A 17,742-nucleotide genomic window follows, 5' to 3' on the forward strand; every position below is an offset into this window, starting at 1 on the left:
ATAATTTCCCTAAAAACTCACTTAAATTATTACCCGTTCTGCATATAGAAAGTGGACAATCATTTCAATTTGCTGAACACAGTACCTAACACTGAGAGAGAATGAACAAGGAAGAGTCCTTGCTCTAAACTGAGTGACTATCATCTTCCTGGAAGGAATGATTCTTGAAGGGTCGAGTGGGGTCATGGGTCTATGGCCTGCAAATCACTCAGGTGGATTGGACTGTCCCTGCTTGGCTGTATCAAAGAGTGACCAGCTTCCAGGCTGCTGAGTCACCTGGCTAGCAGGTGAGTTTGTCAGTGGAAGGTGCACATGGAACAAAAACTGCAAAAGGTGCTCTGCCAAACTAAGACCTAGAAAAAGGAGGGATCTGGGATGCCTGGGTGGCTCAGTCGGTTAAGCATCCAACTTCAGCTCAGGTCATGATCTCACAGTTCGTGAGTTTGAGCCCCACATCAGGTTCTCTGCTGTCAGCACAGAGCCTGCTTTGGAGCCTCTGTCTCCCTCTCTCACTGCCCCTCCCCTGCTCATATTATCTATCTATCTTTCTTTCTTTCTTTCTTTCTTTCTCTCTCTCTCTCTCAAAAATAAATTAAAAAAATAAGAAAAAGGAAGGATCTTACAACTTCTAAGTCCCACCCCTGGGCCCTCCAAAAGTGGTCAAGCAACACTTAACTTAAAATTTGAGTGAAACAGAGAGCTGGACTAAGGGTTTGGTTGGCTAGCTCCTGTTGGACAAGTCTCTGCCTCTTTGGGTTTGTTTCCTCTTACGGTAGATGACCTTCAACATGCCTGGTTGTCCAACTGCAGTCATATTTAAGAGTCTGAACCCCTCGGCATTCCAGCATCTCTGCTGAACTTCCCACCATTGTCTCCTAACTTTTTAAATGAGTTTAAACAGTCCTGAAAGAACAACAGACTGAAATCTAGGAAATCTGTGTTCAAGGTGAGGCTCTGCATTCAATATGCTCCAAGTTCAGACAAATCCCTTAACTTGATCTATAATTTCTCTTGGCTCAGTCTCATCTGCAAAATGACCCAACTGTCCAACCACGTTCTCTTTAATGTTCAAAACAAAACTCGCCTTTCCCCAAACACTCTTTTCCTGAAATCTGATACAGTCCCTGAGAGAGAATTTCCCTGAGACTCCCTCTCATTCATTACCCACCCCCATCCTAACAGTTACAAGTCCTGTTTGCCTTGTCTCTGAAACTCAGACACTGATTTCCAGGCCCAGCAACCAAACACAGTCTGGATCATACACAGCTCTCACCTGGTCTATTATAACCACCCATAACCATCTCATTGACTCTGTTCTTTCTTGTCTCCAACTCATTCCCCCATAGTGCTGCCATCATTATCCTCAAAACATAAAAAACTGCCCTATCACTCTCCTGTGTAAAATCCTTTACCAATTTCCAAATGCCTTGTGCATGACCACTGAACTCTCTTAGGCCTAGAACCCACCTTCCTAGCCTCTGCACACACCCTGTCAGTCACCCCTACCTATGTGACCATGTGTCTCTGCACTGCTGTATCCTTTGGCTGCCATGCCTATCTTCCTTCTCAGAGTGGTCCCCTCATCCTTCCATGTGTGGCTCAAATGCCTGCTCCTCTACCCCAGACCACACCAACATTGATTGCTCCTTATGCTCCTCTCTGGTGTCATCACACTGCATTCTGTTACTCCTTTTTGTGCCCCTCTCCCAGCAGAACATGCCCTGGCTCCAAATAGTGGCTGCTCTATGAGAAGGGAAGCAGTCAAGTATAAAATTTAGAGTGCAGGTCTTGAGCCAGACTGTCAGGGTTTAAATCCTAGCTTTACTTCTTATTAGCTATGGGCAAAAAAATGCCCCTAAGCGTCTGTGTATATGGCTGGAAAAAATGGTTTAAATCTCAGAGTTCTTATGAGAACAAGATTAACGTAGGCCACGTGCTTATCACCCTGCTGTCGGTAGTAACAAAAATAAGAATGATTGTTATAGTAGCAGCAGCAGCGGTAGAAAGAAAATAAATAGCAAACACTGACTTCACTGCTGTGTGTCAGGCATTGTTCAGAGAACTTGACATATACCAACTTGCAGAGCCCTCACTACAGGAAGAGTTGACTACTATTATTACCAACTTTCCCGTTTTTGTAGATGAAACTGACAGCACAGACAGCATGAGTAACAGCCCCACGGTCACATGATGGAGTCAGAATCCCAGTCTGGCTCTACAGGACTAGCTTCTGCCAGAGTGCTCAACAAATGCTCGATTGTTATCAGGAAACCAAGAAATGCTTGATCAAACACAGGAACAAGAAATAAAGCCATACATGAAAAAACACTGAAGGACATACACTCATGAGGAAATTCACCAAATCGCTGGGGGACATAAACATGAATGCACTCTTTTTCCTGCTATATTTTGTCTTTCCGTGTTCCAAAATTTTTGTTCCCGACTCGAGCTGAGAAAGCACACCCTCAGGGGATATGCAGGTTAGAATCTCTGGGAGCCAGATCCTCTTGCAGTCCTCCCACGAGCCCCAGGCCCGCCCCAAGGCCTCCCCCAGCGCTTCCGAGACCCCGCCCCTTCAGCACGACCCGCCCGGTGAAACTCCGTCCTCCCTTACATTGAAGACTGGCAGCTGCCCTTCTGGCGCGCGGTGCAGCTCGCGGACCAGCTCCATGGCCTTTTCGCAGAACATGTCGGACGCGCCCCGGCCCTGCAGCTTCCTAAACCGACCGCTCTCACGCCAAACGGTCGCTGGGTTCACGGACCCCTCTCTAAGGTACTATGGTTCCCAGTCCCACAGCCGCAGATAATCGCCTCCGCCTCCGCTTTGGCGCCAAACACACCCAGCCAATAGTAACACGCTCCTGAGCCTCGCGGCTTACGGCGGCTGTGAAGGGACATTTGCCTCTACTGCGCAGCCGCACAACAGATGGGGACGCGGTGCCCTCTTCTCTAGGGAAACCCCCGCAGCTGGGGGAGTTTAGTGGACCTGGGTTCCAGCCTGTAGGCTGAGAAGAGACTTTCGAGTTCCCTAGCGCCACTCGCGAGATGTGCACATCTTTGTTCTTCCTTTTTACATTTGATTCATTTTTGTTTAGGTTCAGAAGGGGTTGCACTTTGAGGTTGAGAAAAAACTCAAACTTGTGCATTCATGTTCTGACGCAGCATTTTAGTTTTGCAGTGTGCTTTTTTTTGTTCGATAGAAGAGGAAAAGCAAGTTTTTTTGGGTATCTCCTGTGTGGTATGGGCTGTGACATATTTCATTTAATTCTCACGATTAACCTGAGGTGGCTTTTAAGACTCTTGGTACTGATTAGAAAACAAGTTAGATAACCTTTTTTTTTTTTTTTTTTTTTTAAAGTAAGCGCCACACCCAAGGTGGGGCTTGAGTTTATGACCCCGAGATCAAGAGTCACATGCTCTACCCACTGAGCCCTCCAGGAGACCCAAGATAGATAACTTGCCCAAGGTCACACAACGTCTAATGTGACAGAGTTTGTATTTAAGCTTTTGACTCTACAGTACCACTTTTGATTTTAAAGCAGTCCTTTAAAAACATTTGTAAAATAGCTGTATTCATGAAATCTACAAAAAGGGAAAATACTAGATTAACATGAATTCAGACAGCCATAATCTTACCTACATGATTATGGACATTTTCATAACTATAGAATAAAAAATGGAAATTACTGCTATAGAAACAATTTGTTTTGTTTGGCTACTTTTTAAAAAGGCAATATTGCTTGGATTCATGCTAGTTAACCCTAGAAACTTTGTTCCTCTTTTGCAAATATAGATACAGTAGATATGTGATCTGAACAATGAGCATGGGAATGGCCTACAAAGTCTTTGAATCTTTGAGTGACATTTCCTTTTCAGCTCTACTGTAAGGAATAATTTAGCTAATTTTTTTTTAAATTAAATACACAGAACTATAGTGGATTGTGCTACAGGATTCTATTCCAAAAGTCGCCAGCATCCACAACCTTCCTTTGTCACAAACCTTTTTTTTAAATATGTTTTATTTTTATTTATTTTTATTTTTGAAACAGAGAGAGAGCATGAGCAGGGGAGGGGCAGAGAGAGAGGGGGACACAGAATCTGAAGCAGCACAGAGCCCAATGTGGGGCTCGAACCCACAGACTGTGAGATCATGACCTGAACTGAAGTCGCTCGCTCAACTGACTGAGCCACCCAGGCACCCCTAAACCTTTTTTTTTTTTTTTTAAACAAATGGTGTTTATTAAATAGCATTTTTTTTTTCAGTTGATTTATTTTGGGAGAGAGAGAGAGCGAGCATGAGCAGGGGAGGGGCAGAGAGAGAGGAAAAGAGAGAGAATCCTAAACAGGTGCCACACATTGGTGTGGAACCTGATGTGAGCAAACTCACGAACTCTGAGATCATGACCTGAGCTGAAACCAAGAGTAGGATGCCCAACCAACTGAGCCACCACCCAGGTGCCCCTGACATAAACCTTTTTATTTCAGACCCTTACTTCCTTACCTGTACAGTAGGGACAATAGTACACACTTCTGAGGGGTTGCAGTAATTCATTACTCCTTCAGCAAATGTTTATGAAGTACCTACTACATACTGGGCATTGTTCTAGACATTGGACATAAAACAGTGAATACAGTCCTTGCGCTCACAGTCTATGTTCCAGTATGGGAAAAGAGCAATTCACAGATACAGATATACGGATAATAAAGATATTTGTGAGAAGTGCAAAGAAGAATAAGCCAGGGAAGGTAAACAGAGTGATGACGAGGGCCTGAAGGTTCTGAGACAGTGTTCAAAGGCGGCACAGACCTGCAGCAGAGAGGGAATAAGCTGTGTGGAGATGGGGCCATAGGATGGGCAGAGAATTATGGGCAGCAGAAATGCAAGTGCAAAGGCCACAACGAGGAGGATGGGTGGCTCACACACATGCCACCCACACCCCTTCTTGGGGCCTGTGCATCAGCAAGGAGTCAGTGACACTGGAGTAAAGTAAGGGAGGGAGACACTGGTGATTGAGATCAGAGTGAGGGCTGGAGGCCATGTCAGGTAGGACCCCAAAGGCCCTTTCATAAGCTTTCTGTTTTATTTTCAGTGCGATGGGGAACCATATAGGTATTTTGAGCAAACAAGTGACCTAAGTCTTTAAAAAGACCTTTCTGACAGCTGACTTAAGTAGACAAGTGGGTAAAGGTGGAGGCAGAGGACCACTTATGGTGAGAAGTGGTTGGATCCTGGATAGACTTTACTTTTTTAAGTTTATTTATTTATTTAGAGAGAGAGAGAAAGAAAGAATGAGTAGGGGAGGGGCAGAGATAGAGGGAGAGAGAGAATCCCAAGCAGGCTCCACACGCTGTCAGCGCAGAGCCTGACTTGGGGCTTGATCTCACAAACTGTGCTATCATGACCTGAGCTGACATCAAAAGTGGCTGACTGACCACTTGGGGTGCCTGGGTGGCTCAGTCTGACTCTTGGTTTCAGCTCAGGTCATGATCTCACCGTTTCATGAGTTCAAGCCCCACATCGGGCTCCAGACTGACAACGCAGAGCCTGCTTGGGATTCTCTATCTCCCTCTCTCTCTCTGCTCCTCCTCCACTTGTGCTGTCTCTGTCTCTCTCAAAATAAACAAATAAACTTAAAAAAAAAAAAAAAAAAAGTAGCTAACTGAGCTGCCCAGGTGGCCTGGATCCTGGATGGATTTTGAAAGGAGAGCTGATAAGGCTTTGTGATAGACACCATGGCATAAGAAGGGAGGATTCTAGGGTGATCTCAGAGTTTTGGCCTAAGGAAATGCAAGTATAAGGTTGCCATTCCTGAGGTAAGGAAGGTTACACAAGGAGTTGGGGGCTGGAAGAGTTGGGAGCTCAGCTTTGAACATAATAACTTTAGATGCTAATAGTATATCAGAGTGAACAAGAGACCATTAGAGGGGCCTGGGTTTAAGGAAGAGGTGTGGACTAGAGATACAAATGTGGGTGTCACCAGTGTAGTCTTTAAAGACTTTAAAGACTTTTAGATACTACTCAGAAAGCCAATGTGGTATATTGGGGAGCAAGAATTTCCTGTCCCCTTCTAGGTCCTTCTAGCTCTACTAAGAATCACATTGATATGAGACAGATTAACAGGAGAATATTTAGTTTCCTATATACAGGAAATCCACATTGACACAGAAACTTGAAAGACACACAAAATAAGGTATATTTATTATCCTGAACTAAAGAGAAGCAGCCAGGGGTCTGGGAGTTAGAACGGAACGAATACAAGTCACAGGGCAATAAGAAGAGCAGATGTTTGGTAATTTAGATGTCTGCTTTGTCATATAGATGGGTCATTCAGATAAAGTTTATCTCTGGTAATAACCATTATTCTGGGAAAGACTCCCAATTTAGATTCTTCTATTTAGTTAAGGGAGGGCCAAAACATTTAAGTCCATAGGTCTTGATTGCCTTTAGTTCAAAATAATCTTCAAACCAAAGTGGCCCATTTGGGGGAAGCCTGCCTTTGGCCCCTAGAGGACCAAGAGTTGAGGACTATATGAGCAAGTCCTAAATGCCAGCAAGACTCAATACCCCTCACATTTCTCTCTTCTCAACAGCCCTACCTTCCTTGCTTTTTTGTTTTTCTATTAAAAAGGATTTTGTGAGTGATGGGGTCAACTTTTTTTTTTTTTTAACTTCAGTTTCTAGATTCCCAGTCTCCGGTATGTGCTAGTTTAACACTTCAAAGAATTCATCATTTCAGTTCTAGGAGAGTATTTGGAGATATCCACACAAATATGAATGCTGGTTGTGATATATTTTGCAATACAGTCAATGAAATTCTATTGTAATTTAGAAGTACCATTACAAAGCTAATATAAGAAGCTACTCAATTCCTTTTTTTAAATGTCTTATTTTTTATTTCTAAGCAAGAGAGCACATGTGGGGGAGGGGCAGGAAGAGAGAGAATGACAGAGGATCGAAAGCACGCTCTGTGCTGATACTAGTGGGCCTGAAGTGGGGTTCAAACTCAGGAACTGTGAGCTCATGGGATCATGGCCTGAGCTGAAGTCAGATGCTCAATCAGCTGAGCCACCCAGGCACCCCAAGAGCTATTGAATTTCTAAAGGCATTTCTAATTGATCTTAAATGATCAGTTGCCAATAGTTTTCTACTGACACAAATGTTGAAATTACACAAGTTCACTTTGTAATAAATAAGCAAATCTCAGGGCGCCTGGGTGGTTCAGTTGGTTAGCCAACCAACTTGGGCTCAGTTCATGATCTCACGGTTCATGGGTTGGAGCCCCGCATTGGGCTCTGTGCTGACAGCTCAGAGCCTGGACCCTGCTTCAGATTCTGTGTCTCCCTCTCTCTTTCTGCCCCTCTCTGCTCATGCTCTGTCTTTCTCTGTCTCAAAAATAAACATTAAAAAAAAAAAAAGAAAAAGAAAGTAAGCAAATCTCTAGGTGGTAGATCGTTTGTAAGAAATAATGCCGTATTAAAGAATGCCAAAACTGTAAAACCAAATTTGTGAAATTACTCTTTTCTTTGTAAGATGAGTTGAATTAGTTCTTAACTTGGGTTCCAGAAGTGTAAATTTATCTTTGAAACTTATTTTTTCCATCAGCTACTTTTTTTGTTTTAAAGTTTTTATTTTTAAGTAATCTCTACACCCAATTTGGGGCTTGAACCAACAACCCCAAGATGGAGAGTCTCATGCTCCACCGACTGAGCAACCCAGGTGCCTCTCCATCCACTATTTCTAACTGCTTTACGAAAATCTAAAATCAAATACAGGTTTGTTTTTTTTTTTAATTTTTTTTTTAACGTTTATTTATTTTTGAGACAGAGCATGAACGGGGGAGGGTCAGAGAGAGGGAGACACAGAATCTGAAACAGGCTCCAGGCTCTGAGCTGTCAGCACAGAGCCCGACGCGGGGCTCGAACTCACGGACCGCGAGATCATGACCTGAGCCAAAGTCGGCCACTTAACCGACTGAGCCACCCAGGAGCCCCTCAAATACAGGTTTTTAAGAAGTAAGTTGTTTAAGTAGCTCAGTTTTCCTATGTTCAGCCCAAAACTTAACAGTTAAATTATCTATACACTTGTGTTAAAAAAAAAAAAAAAAAAAAGTACCTGAAAGTGTATTTTTAAAAGTCTTGTGGGAAAACAGTTATAAATCATGAGAATGGTGATTGGTTACCTTTTGCTTTTGGTTCTTATAAACCGTTATAAGAACATTTCTGATGGGTTCATTCAGATTGGGTTTCCAGCATTAGAGGAAAATCACAAAGCCTGGGGCCGGAGGGGAAGGAGCCAGCTTTCCGCTGCGGCTCTGGATCACTGGGTGCTCCGTTTCAGTCCCGAGTTGTCTCACGTTCGGGTCATCGATCTGGGGCAGGACCCGGTGCGTTTGCACACGGCGCTGAGCACGAGGCAAAACCGGCCCTCCCACTCTCCGGGACCGAGCCCAGACCCCACCACAGCAAAATCGACCGCTTGGCCCTGCCGGGACCGTGACGCCCGGCACGGCTTCGCCTGCCCTTCTCCAAGATGGCTACGGGTCCGCGCCGGGAACACTGGGCCCACTACCCGAGGAACTAGGGACGGGGCGGAGTGGGGGGGCGGGGTCGGCAGGAGCCCGGCGTTGATTGGCTGGCGCCGCCGACCTGGTCCCAGGCGCCGGGCCGTACAGACGGGCGCAGCGGCCTGGGGCTGGGATGCTAGGGGCTGTGGGCTCCCTCCTGCAGCGGCTCCTGTGAGCGGCGGCGACTGAGGCGCAAGCGGGCAGTGAGGCCAGTGGACGCCGTCGGCGGCCGGCCGTGTCGGCCGCGGGATGAGGAAGCGGACCGAGCCCGTCGCCTTGGAGCATGAGCGCTGCGCCGCCTCGGGCTCGTCCTCCTCTGGCTCGGCCGCCGCGGCGCTGGACGCCGACTGCCGCCTGAAGCAGAACCTGCGCCTGGCGGGCAAGGCGCCGGCGGAGCCGCGCTGCGCCGCAGACGCGGGCATGAAGCGGGCCCTGGGCAGGTGAGGCGCAGCACAGGGGCGGAGTCCCGGTACCTGGCCGGCACGTAGCCCCTAATGCCCCCGCCCCTCCATAAGTTTCTTGTCTGCGGGAGCGCTCCACACCTACCCCCCACCCTCCGGTGTCCTCTTCCGATCCTCCTCTATCCCTTTCCCTCGCCTAGCCGCCCGCAAGTGCAGCCCTCGGGCATCCTTTCCCCAGGTACCTGCCTGCGGGAGCGCCCCCGACTACCCTCTTTACCTCCCTGGTGTCCTCTTCTCGCCCTCCGCGGAGCTCAGTCCCGCGTCCGTACCCTTCCCAGGTGAGCTAGTGGGACACCGTCAGCAACGGGCTGGAGCAGCGTCTCTCCCAGGGACTGGGGGCTGCGGGCAGCCACGACCCCTTGTGGGAGAGTAGCGGAGGGGTCGGAAGCGTCCCTGGTGAGGCCCGTGGACGCTCGGCACGTACGAGGTGGGACGCTGAAGGGAAGGCTCCAGACCCAGAGAGCGTTGGGATCCTTCCCCACGGATTTCCTGCAGTGAACTCAAAACCGAGCGCCCCTCTTGCTGGACTGGTGTATGTAGAAGCTACCGTTCCCCGGTTTCTCACTTTGGTAATTTTTCTCGGGTAACTAGTTGTCAAAAGTGGCATTCTCTGCTCAGAGCTGCTGGACGACCTTTGGGGGAAGGTTAAATGGTCTGCTGTGTCTGAGGGCCGGGAAGGATACACCGCATCCTCAGCTGTTGGAAGGAAACCTGTCTTGGGTTGTGCAGATGGCTTGTGGTGCTTGAAATTTGTCTACGCGAGTTGTCTCCTTGGGAATCTCCGTAGAGTCCGGAAGTCTTTTGGTTATTTGCATTCTCCCTCTGAGTAGGAGATGAATGCATCCAGGTAAAGCTGATTTCAAAATTAAGATCGTGTATTTCACAGGGACAAATCTCTCCCCATATGCTGGCTTCTTAAGTATCTGGCTGTTCATAGAACGTATCATTGATGGCAGTTTTGACAGCTGGATGTTTCATGGTTTCGAACAAGTTAGTATGTAATGTTTAAGGTGTTGTAGAGTAATTTCTTTTGGGGTCAGCTGGAATGCCCTTAAATGGCATTGGCCACTTCAGTGTCAAATATTTATCCAAATAGTCCCTAAAAATAATCAATTTTGTTGCTTAAAAATCCTGGAATTGAAATATGAATATTTGGATGAATAGAAATATTTAATCTAAAAGGAGACCTCGGCATTTCAACTTTATTGCTTAAAAGGTCATGAAATTAAAATATAGTCTCCTCCAAGTTAGTAGTACAAATTTTTGCCAGAAGGGCAGGGACTGGCAGTATTTTTGTTTTTGTGTAAAATTATCTAGTAACTGGTCAATATCTTTTGTGAAACTAATTTATTTTTTGTGGAAAGGTTTATCTGCATTAAAAACTCCTGAATAGTTTTAATGTACTTTTGTTAGCAGGTTTAGCATAATGCCTAGATAAGTAGGGGAATTCTTCCTTTGAAAAAATCAAATTGTTATGCCCAATAATGTTTGGGGAAATAATGCTGGCCTGGCACCTTCCTTAAAAGATGTACTGTATTCAAAGGATATGATTATTTTTATTTTTGTATTTGCTTGGAATGCTCTGCTGGACATTCTGCTTTGTTTTCTCTTTCACCAAAGTCTCTACTCAACTGCCATGTCCTCAGAGAGGCCCTCCCAGACCAGCCCATCCAAAACAGACTTCATGCCACTCCAACACCCTTATTTTGTTTACTTTTTTCATCACACTTATCCCTGTCTTGACCTTGTAATTGCCTGTGTACTTGAGTTGCTTTATTGATTGTCTCCTCCCATATAAGAATAGAAGCCTTATGAGAGCGGGGGCATTGGGCATTGTTTCCTCCACCTTTCTGTCTCCAGTGCCTGGTCATAGTAGGTGGCTGAAAATACTTGTTGAATTAGAATCTGTAAATTCCTAAGAAGTGGAATTGCTGGGCCAAGGAGTGTGTGTCTATAACTTTGAAAGGTGAGGCCAAAGTGCCCTCCAGTGTATTGATGAGTACTTCCTCCAGCAGTGTCAGTTGTCTGCCCTTCCCCTTAATAATGAATGTTACCAGATATTTTGATCTTTTTCTATTTGGCTGATGAAAATGACATCTGATTTGTAGCTTTAATTAGCATTTCTTAATTGTTAGGTAGCAATTTTTGTGTGTTTTCATAAGCCTATTGTATACTTTTGTGTATACAATATCTGCATATTTTGCCACACTAGTTATTTTCGTTATCTGCATTTTGTTGGGGTTTTTTGTGCATATTTTCAAATATACAGAAGTAGGGAAGACAATACAAAGAACCTCCATGTATCCATGACTTCTTTAACAGTTTGCCATGTTTTGCCAATCTTGAATTGTCTCTTTTCCCACCATTTTTTGGGGGGGTGGGGTGGGGAACTAGAATATTTTTAAAAATGATTTCATCCATAAATACTTCACAGTATAGCTTGAACAAATAAGGACTTTTTGAAATATGCATAGCCAAAATGCTATATTTATCAAAATCAACAATTTATTGCGTGTTACTAATTTAATATGATACCCAGTCTACATATGCATATCCCTAGTTACTTCAAAAACAGCTTTTTAAATTTGGTTTGTTTCAAAATCCTGTACATTTTGGGGCACCTGGGTGGCTCAGTCAGTTAAGCATCCAACTTCAGCTCAGGTCATGATCTCATGGTTTGTGAGTTCTAGCCCTGTGTCAGGCTCTGTCCTGACAGCTCAGAGCCTAGAGCCTGCTTCAAATTCTGTGTCTCCCTCTCTTTCTGCCCCTCCCCTACTTGCACTCTGTCTCTCTCTCTCTCTCTCTCTCAAAAATAAACATTAAAAAATTAAAATCCTGTACATTTATTATGTTTATTCCTAGTTACTTTATCTTTTTTGTTATTGAGAATATTGAAATTTTTGTTATTGATCCTTTCTTACATATTACGGGCCTCTTAATGTTTTACTTAGTAATTTTAAATCATCATTCATCATTTGAGAGACTAGTCTGTAATATTTTATTTTATTTTATTTTATTTTATTTTATTTTATTTTATTTTATTTTATTTTATAGAGGGAGAGAGAGAGCATATGAGCCAGGGAGAGGCACAGAGGGAGAGAGAGAGAGAGAGAGAGAGTATCTTAAGCAGCCTCAATGTTCAGCTCAGAGCCCCACATGGGGCTTGATCTCATGACCTTGGGATCATGACCTGAGCCAAAATCAAGAGTCGGAAACCCAACCAACTGAACCACCCAGGTGTCCCTGTAATTTATTTTTTAATGCAATCTTTATCAAGTTGTTTTAGTGCTTTATATAGCTTTATTAAAACCTTTCTCTTTCTTAGGGCACCTGGGTGGCTCAGTCAGTTAAGCGTCCGACTTAGGCTCAGGTCTTGATTTTGTGATCTGTGAGTTCAAACCCTGTGTTGGGCTCTGTGCTGACAGCTCAGAGCCTGGAGCCTGCTTTGAATTCTGTGTCTCCCTTTCTCTGTCTCTGTCTCTGTCTCTGTCTCTGTCTCTCTCTCTCTGCCCCTCCCCCGTTCTCACTCTCTCATAAATAAGCATTAAAAAAAAAAAAATCTTTCTCTGCTTCAGCCAGTTTAAATACTTTTGAAATGATTTGTTTCTTTAAATTTTGGTGGAATTCCCCTGTAAAACTAAACCTGGTGCTTTTTTAGATTTGCTATTTCTTTCTGGGTTTAGTTTTGGTGATTATACATTGATAGAAAATCATCTGTTTTATCCAGTTTTTTCCTCTGTATCTGGGGCTGTTACCCCTGTCTTGTTCCCTAATTTGTGTGCTTTTTTCCTTTTTTCCCCCTTGATTAAAAGTAGGTAATAGTATATCTAATATATCTAATAGTATATCTAATACTAATTAGTATATCTAATTAATCTAATATTAATATCTAATAATAACAGTAATATATCTAATATCTAATATTAGATATATATATCTAATATATATATCTAATATAGATATATCTAATAATATCTAAGACATGCATCGAAGTAGAAAATTTTTTTTCCTAAAGAAAATATATATTTTTTTAGTTAGTTCTGGGAGAATAGGATGCTGCTGAGGGTTCTGGAGAAGTAGAGAGAACATCTTCTGTCTGAAAGTGGTTACTGCACCCTCTCCTGTTGCCACTGCCCCTGGCAGGAATGTGGCCCTAGGTTGGCCAGATCATCCAGTCTCTCCAGAAGAGTAGCTGGGTGTGTGTGTGTATACACCCATGTGTGTGTATGTGTGTGTACACTCAGACGTTGTAAACATTGGCAACTAATTCAGGTAAAAACAACTTTGGACTAAAATAATTTTGAGAGAGAGCATGCAGGTGAACAAGGGAGGGGCAGAGAGAGAGGAAGAGAGAGAATCCCAAGCAGGCTCCACACACTGTCAGCACAGAGCCTGATGTGGGGCTTGATCTCACAAATGGTGAGATCATGACCTGAGCCAAAATCAAGAGTCAGACACTTAACTGACTGAGCCACCTAGGTGCCCTGGACGGGTTGTATTTAAAGGTAAATGTTTATCTAACATATACATTGACATGCACTCCCTGGAAGGAGGGACTAGATATTAGTTTTATACAATATCTGGTAATTTTTGGAAAATGAGGAATTTTTAGGTCTTCCCCGTTCTTTTCAGTAACCTAGGTCTTCTTGGGACTATGCCTTGAAGGCGTAAGTACTCTAATTTGTACCCTGGGAAGGTGGTAATGAGATGTATGGGTCTGTGTGTTTTAGTGAACTTGTCTTTATTCTTCTACTCCCAGCTCATAGGTGGATCTGCCAGTGACTGAGTCAGTGGGCTGCACAGGAGGTTTCATAGCCTGTGATCCTTGCATGTAAATACAGGGGAACTGAGGCATCACCCATGGTTCCTCCTTGACCCAAAGGAAGGAACTTCATCTAGCTGCTAATGGCTTCACTATAATCCAGGAAGGCCATGGCTGAGGTTAAGGCTGGTCTCCTTTAACATCAGTCTTCCTGAACTCACCCTAGAAGCTTCACTTTGTCCTTTCTTTATATACCAAGAAGGTGAGAATGTATTCTGGGGTAGTTTTTGTAGTTAAAGTCTGCTTTTTTCCATCCTCCTTCTCCTTCCACTCCCCCAGAATACAGTCTATGCCTGGACAATGATAAGCAAGGAGGCAGGCTTTGTTTATGGCACCTCACCTGGAGCCCCCAGCTGGGTCCATCTCTTCCCAGTTGTGGTTTATCTTATCATAAAGTATCTTACCACACTCCAGTCCTGGACCCAGGACCCTGGGACCTGGTGCTTCTCTCATGTCTCCTTTGGTGAGACTTCATGCCCTGTATCTCTCCTTGCTTTCCAGTTTCTTTTCAGCCAATGTTTACTCTCCCTTCTCAAGGGAGAGTGTCTTGTATAGTAACTACGCAGACGCTGTTCATATATGGAAGATAGTTTTGAGTAGATTAAAAGGTCTTAAAGACATTATCATGGAGGTGGCCTTGGAAAGAGGCATAAAAGATGGGTCATCTTGTCAGGGTTATGCTGACAGCAGTGGAGACAGGCTGCCTTTCCAGGCTTGTGATCCTCCTCCTCCTCCCACATGGGCACTTTTCTTTCCAAAATGAAGTCTACAGGAAAAATTTTTACTGTAATATGATCTTGAAAACTGACAGATTAAGTCAGCGCTCTTCTCCCAGAGATGATGCCACAGAACTTGGATGTTGGTGGGTTTGTGCTTTGCCAGAGGGCTCTTTCAGCACTGGTAGTGGGTAAATCATTTGTTTTGTCCTAAACTGAAGGCTAGGATGGGGAGGATCAATTAGGGCAGTGGATGCCAACACAGGTAAAAATGGTAGCAGGAAGCTTTGACTGAGATGTCCATTTAGCCGAAAGACCCATTATTTGGGCTTGGTCCTCATTATAGTATCATTTGATGTTTTAGAGGAAAGCTTGCATGGATAACAGACCCGAGTGAGTGTCTTCAGGTTCTGTGACTTGGGGAGAGTTGCTCAACTTTCTGAGTTTGTTTCTTCCTCTGTGATGTGGGGATAGAAATTTCTTCCCTATAGGATTGGGGTGAAGTTTGGGTGTATGAAAGAGCTGGGTGCGAGATGAGTGCTCAATCAGTGGCACCTTCTACTTTGGTTGTCCAATGATTATTACTAATACTAGTAGTTGGGGGTACTGAGAAAGCTCTGTTAACTTAGATGAAAGGAATTGATCCTCTCTCTTCTCTGCCCGCAAATGATTACAATATGTCTTCTCAACCAGTCATCATGCCTATACTTTAAAAAAAAATTTTTTTTTTAATGTTTATTCATTTTTGAGAGAGACAGAGACAGAATGCGAGTGGGTTAGGGGCAGAGAGAGACACACACACACAGAATCCAAAGCAGGCTCCAGGCTCTGAGCTGTCAGCACAGAGCCTGATGCGGGGCTTGAACCCACGAACCGAGATCATGACCTGAGCCGAAGTCAGACACTCAACCAACTGAGCCACCCAGGCACCCCCATCGTGCCTATACTTATCATCGTGATCAGTAAACATATCTGTGGGTATTAGAACATTTATAACAGTACTCTTTGGCTATTAAACACTTTTTTCACCAGTTCACTTAGCAGAGTTTGAGTACCGTTTAGGTACAATAACTCTTCTAAGTCCTGAGGCTGCAGCAGCGGATATGGGTCACATCTTGTGGACTTTATATTCCCATGGGGGAGGTAGATAACAAACGAGTGAGGGCATGCTGCATCAGGTGCTTGGGGCGCTGAGGAGAAAAGTAGGCTGGTAAGGAGCGCCTGTGGTGCGTGCATGGTTTAGGTGGCAGGAGGCCTTTCCAATAGGGGACGATTGAATGGAAGCCACTGGTTTCTTTAGAGTGGAGAAATGCCTTGATGTGATGTATGTCATTACCATGTCATACTGACTGCTGTGACAAGGACAGACTGGAGGGCCAGAGGGAGCAGGACGACCAGTTAGGAGTCATCCAGGCAACAGATGACGGGGACTTGAGCTGGCAGTAGCTGTGGAGGGGAGTAGTGCTGCATTCTGGGTCTGTTTCGAAGGAGATGTCAAAAGATTTGTGGGTGGATTACCATGAGAGAGTGAGGATGGTCAGAAGTGCTTCACCAGTTTTTTCTTGAGCAGCCAGAGGCAAGGAGCTGCCATGTGCTGAGATGGGGCAGCTACGGGAAGAGCAAATGCTTTGGGGGGTGATGAGTTTGGTTTGGGGCATATTGCGGTGCCTCTTCTTGCAGATGCAGTAGGTTGGAGGAGCTGGAGTTTGGGGCAGTTAGGCTGACTTCTGACCATTAGCCTGCAGAAGGTATTTAAAGTCATGACAGAGGTCTGAGGGTTGGGTTCCAGGTCCTGGGTGATTAGGGGTTGGGGAGGAGAGGAGACCTGGAAGGAGCAAGGGAATGGATTGGGAGGAGGGCTAGGAGGAAGGGGTCAAGGGAGCTGTGTGAGGAAGCCTATTGCAGAGAAAGCGTGATCTGCTGTTGTATTTGGTGATGTGGAGATGAGTGGTTGACAAGGATGCGTAATTGGAATGGTGGGGTAAGAGTCTGACAGTGGCTCAAGGGAGAGGTGGAGGGAAGAAATGCAGAAAGCTTTTTAAAGGAGTTGTACAAAGATGAGGGGGATAGCTGGGGTGGGAGGAGACTCCTCACCAGTGCTGTTAGAGCTCGTTGCTGTGCTTAGTGGGATGGTCCAGTAGGTATAGACTGGCCATGTGGATGCTGGGGGCATGGTGTCTCTGGGATCCAGCACCCCAAGGCTAAGTGGAGGGTCCCCAGACAGGAAGGCAGGTCAAGGGTGCTGCAAAGGTGCAGGGAGGTGGTTAGATTTGCAGGGGTAGTGTTGGAAGTTGTCTTCTGCATGCTTCTGCTTTCTCTGTGAAATAAGAGCAAGGTTGTCCATTGAGGGGAGATGGGGTAGAAGCACTGAAGGTCTTTCTTTTCACTTCTCCACCAGGACAGTCCTATTCTTTATTCTCGACCTAATCAGACTGTTCTGGCATATTTGCTAAACATTAATGTGAACAATCATGCTACCTAGCAGGGACTCTTCTTTCTGATATGCAGTGTTTCAAAAATGGCTCCCATGAGAAGTCATTTTAGCTGTGAGCTGCATGTCAGAAAAGCCACACATGTTTCTGTACAGTCGAGTGCTACCTGGCTCCAGGGGGCATGAGTGGGAGGGCACTGCCTCCACAAAGGTCCTGCACACATCCTGGTTACAGCTGGATTTGAGGTGGAGATGGGAAAAGGAGCAACATGAAGTGAGGGCAAGATAGAGTAATTATGTGGGACTCAGGCAGAATCCTTACCTCTCAGGTTTTGCCAGTACACAAATAACTGTTTCTAAATAGAATTTATCTTGAGATGGTATTTGTGGACTTGAGTAGTATTAATATCTATATTCTATCACCAGGTATGGAAGTGTCCTAAAAAGTAAAAACAGGAGGGTAGATGGGTGTCAACGTGAGAAGTTTCAGAAGAGTAAGACTTTTCATTTTGCAAAGATGAAGGCAGAGGAGTGTCACTGAAGGAATATAAGCAGATCTCAGGAATGCTAGACTTTGGGGTCTGTTCTTGAATCTTGAAAGAAGTTGCCCTGAGCTTTAGGATGAGAAAAGAAAGTTCAAATTGTTTTCAGTTCTTATGAAACTTGTGGAATCTCCTTGCGAGGTTTAGATATATTGACTAAACTATTCACAATGGGAGGAGAAGAATGTTCAGGGTTGAAGCAGGTC

The 17,742-nt window shown here is 44.8% G+C and overlaps 2 protein-coding genes across 6 annotated transcripts in view; one reads left to right on the forward strand and one right to left on the reverse strand.

Moving 5' to 3' along the window:
* The window catches only part of GINS1 (GINS complex subunit 1), a 28,621-nt gene extending 20,117 nt beyond the window's left edge, over positions 1-8,504 (reverse strand). Inside the window, exon 1 of one of the 4 annotated variants that reach the window (XR_009603428.3) lies at positions 8,181-8,504. Coding sequence is in view for 2 of the 4 variants with exons in the window: in XM_060610549.3 (XP_060466532.2) it covers positions 2,615-2,689 (75 nt within the window). In the remaining 2 variants the exon portion in view is untranslated. Of the gene's footprint in view, positions 1-2,614; positions 2,788-8,180 lie in introns of those variants that run through there. The other 3 variants (XR_009603413.3, XM_060610549.3, XM_060610553.3) reach the window with 3 other exon arrangements.
* Positions 8,505-8,631: 127 nt separating this feature from the next.
* The window catches only part of ABHD12 (abhydrolase domain containing 12, lysophospholipase), an 84,952-nt gene continuing 75,841 nt past the window's right edge, over positions 8,632-17,742 (forward strand). The window contains exon 1 of one of the 2 annotated variants that reach the window (XM_060610529.3): positions 8,632-9,004. In XM_060610529.3, the coding sequence (XP_060466512.1) occupies positions 8,814-9,004 (191 nt within the window). In that variant the 5' untranslated portion in view covers positions 8,632-8,813. Of the gene's footprint in view, positions 9,005-9,112; positions 9,873-17,742 lie in introns of those variants that run through there. The other variant, XM_060610535.2, reaches the window with a different exon arrangement.

Source organism: Panthera onca, chromosome A3, assembly GCF_046562875.1.
Source record: "Panthera onca isolate mPanOnc1 chromosome A3, mPanOnc1 haplotype 2, whole genome shotgun sequence".
NCBI classification, from domain to species: Eukaryota; Metazoa; Chordata; class Mammalia; order Carnivora; family Felidae; genus Panthera; species Panthera onca.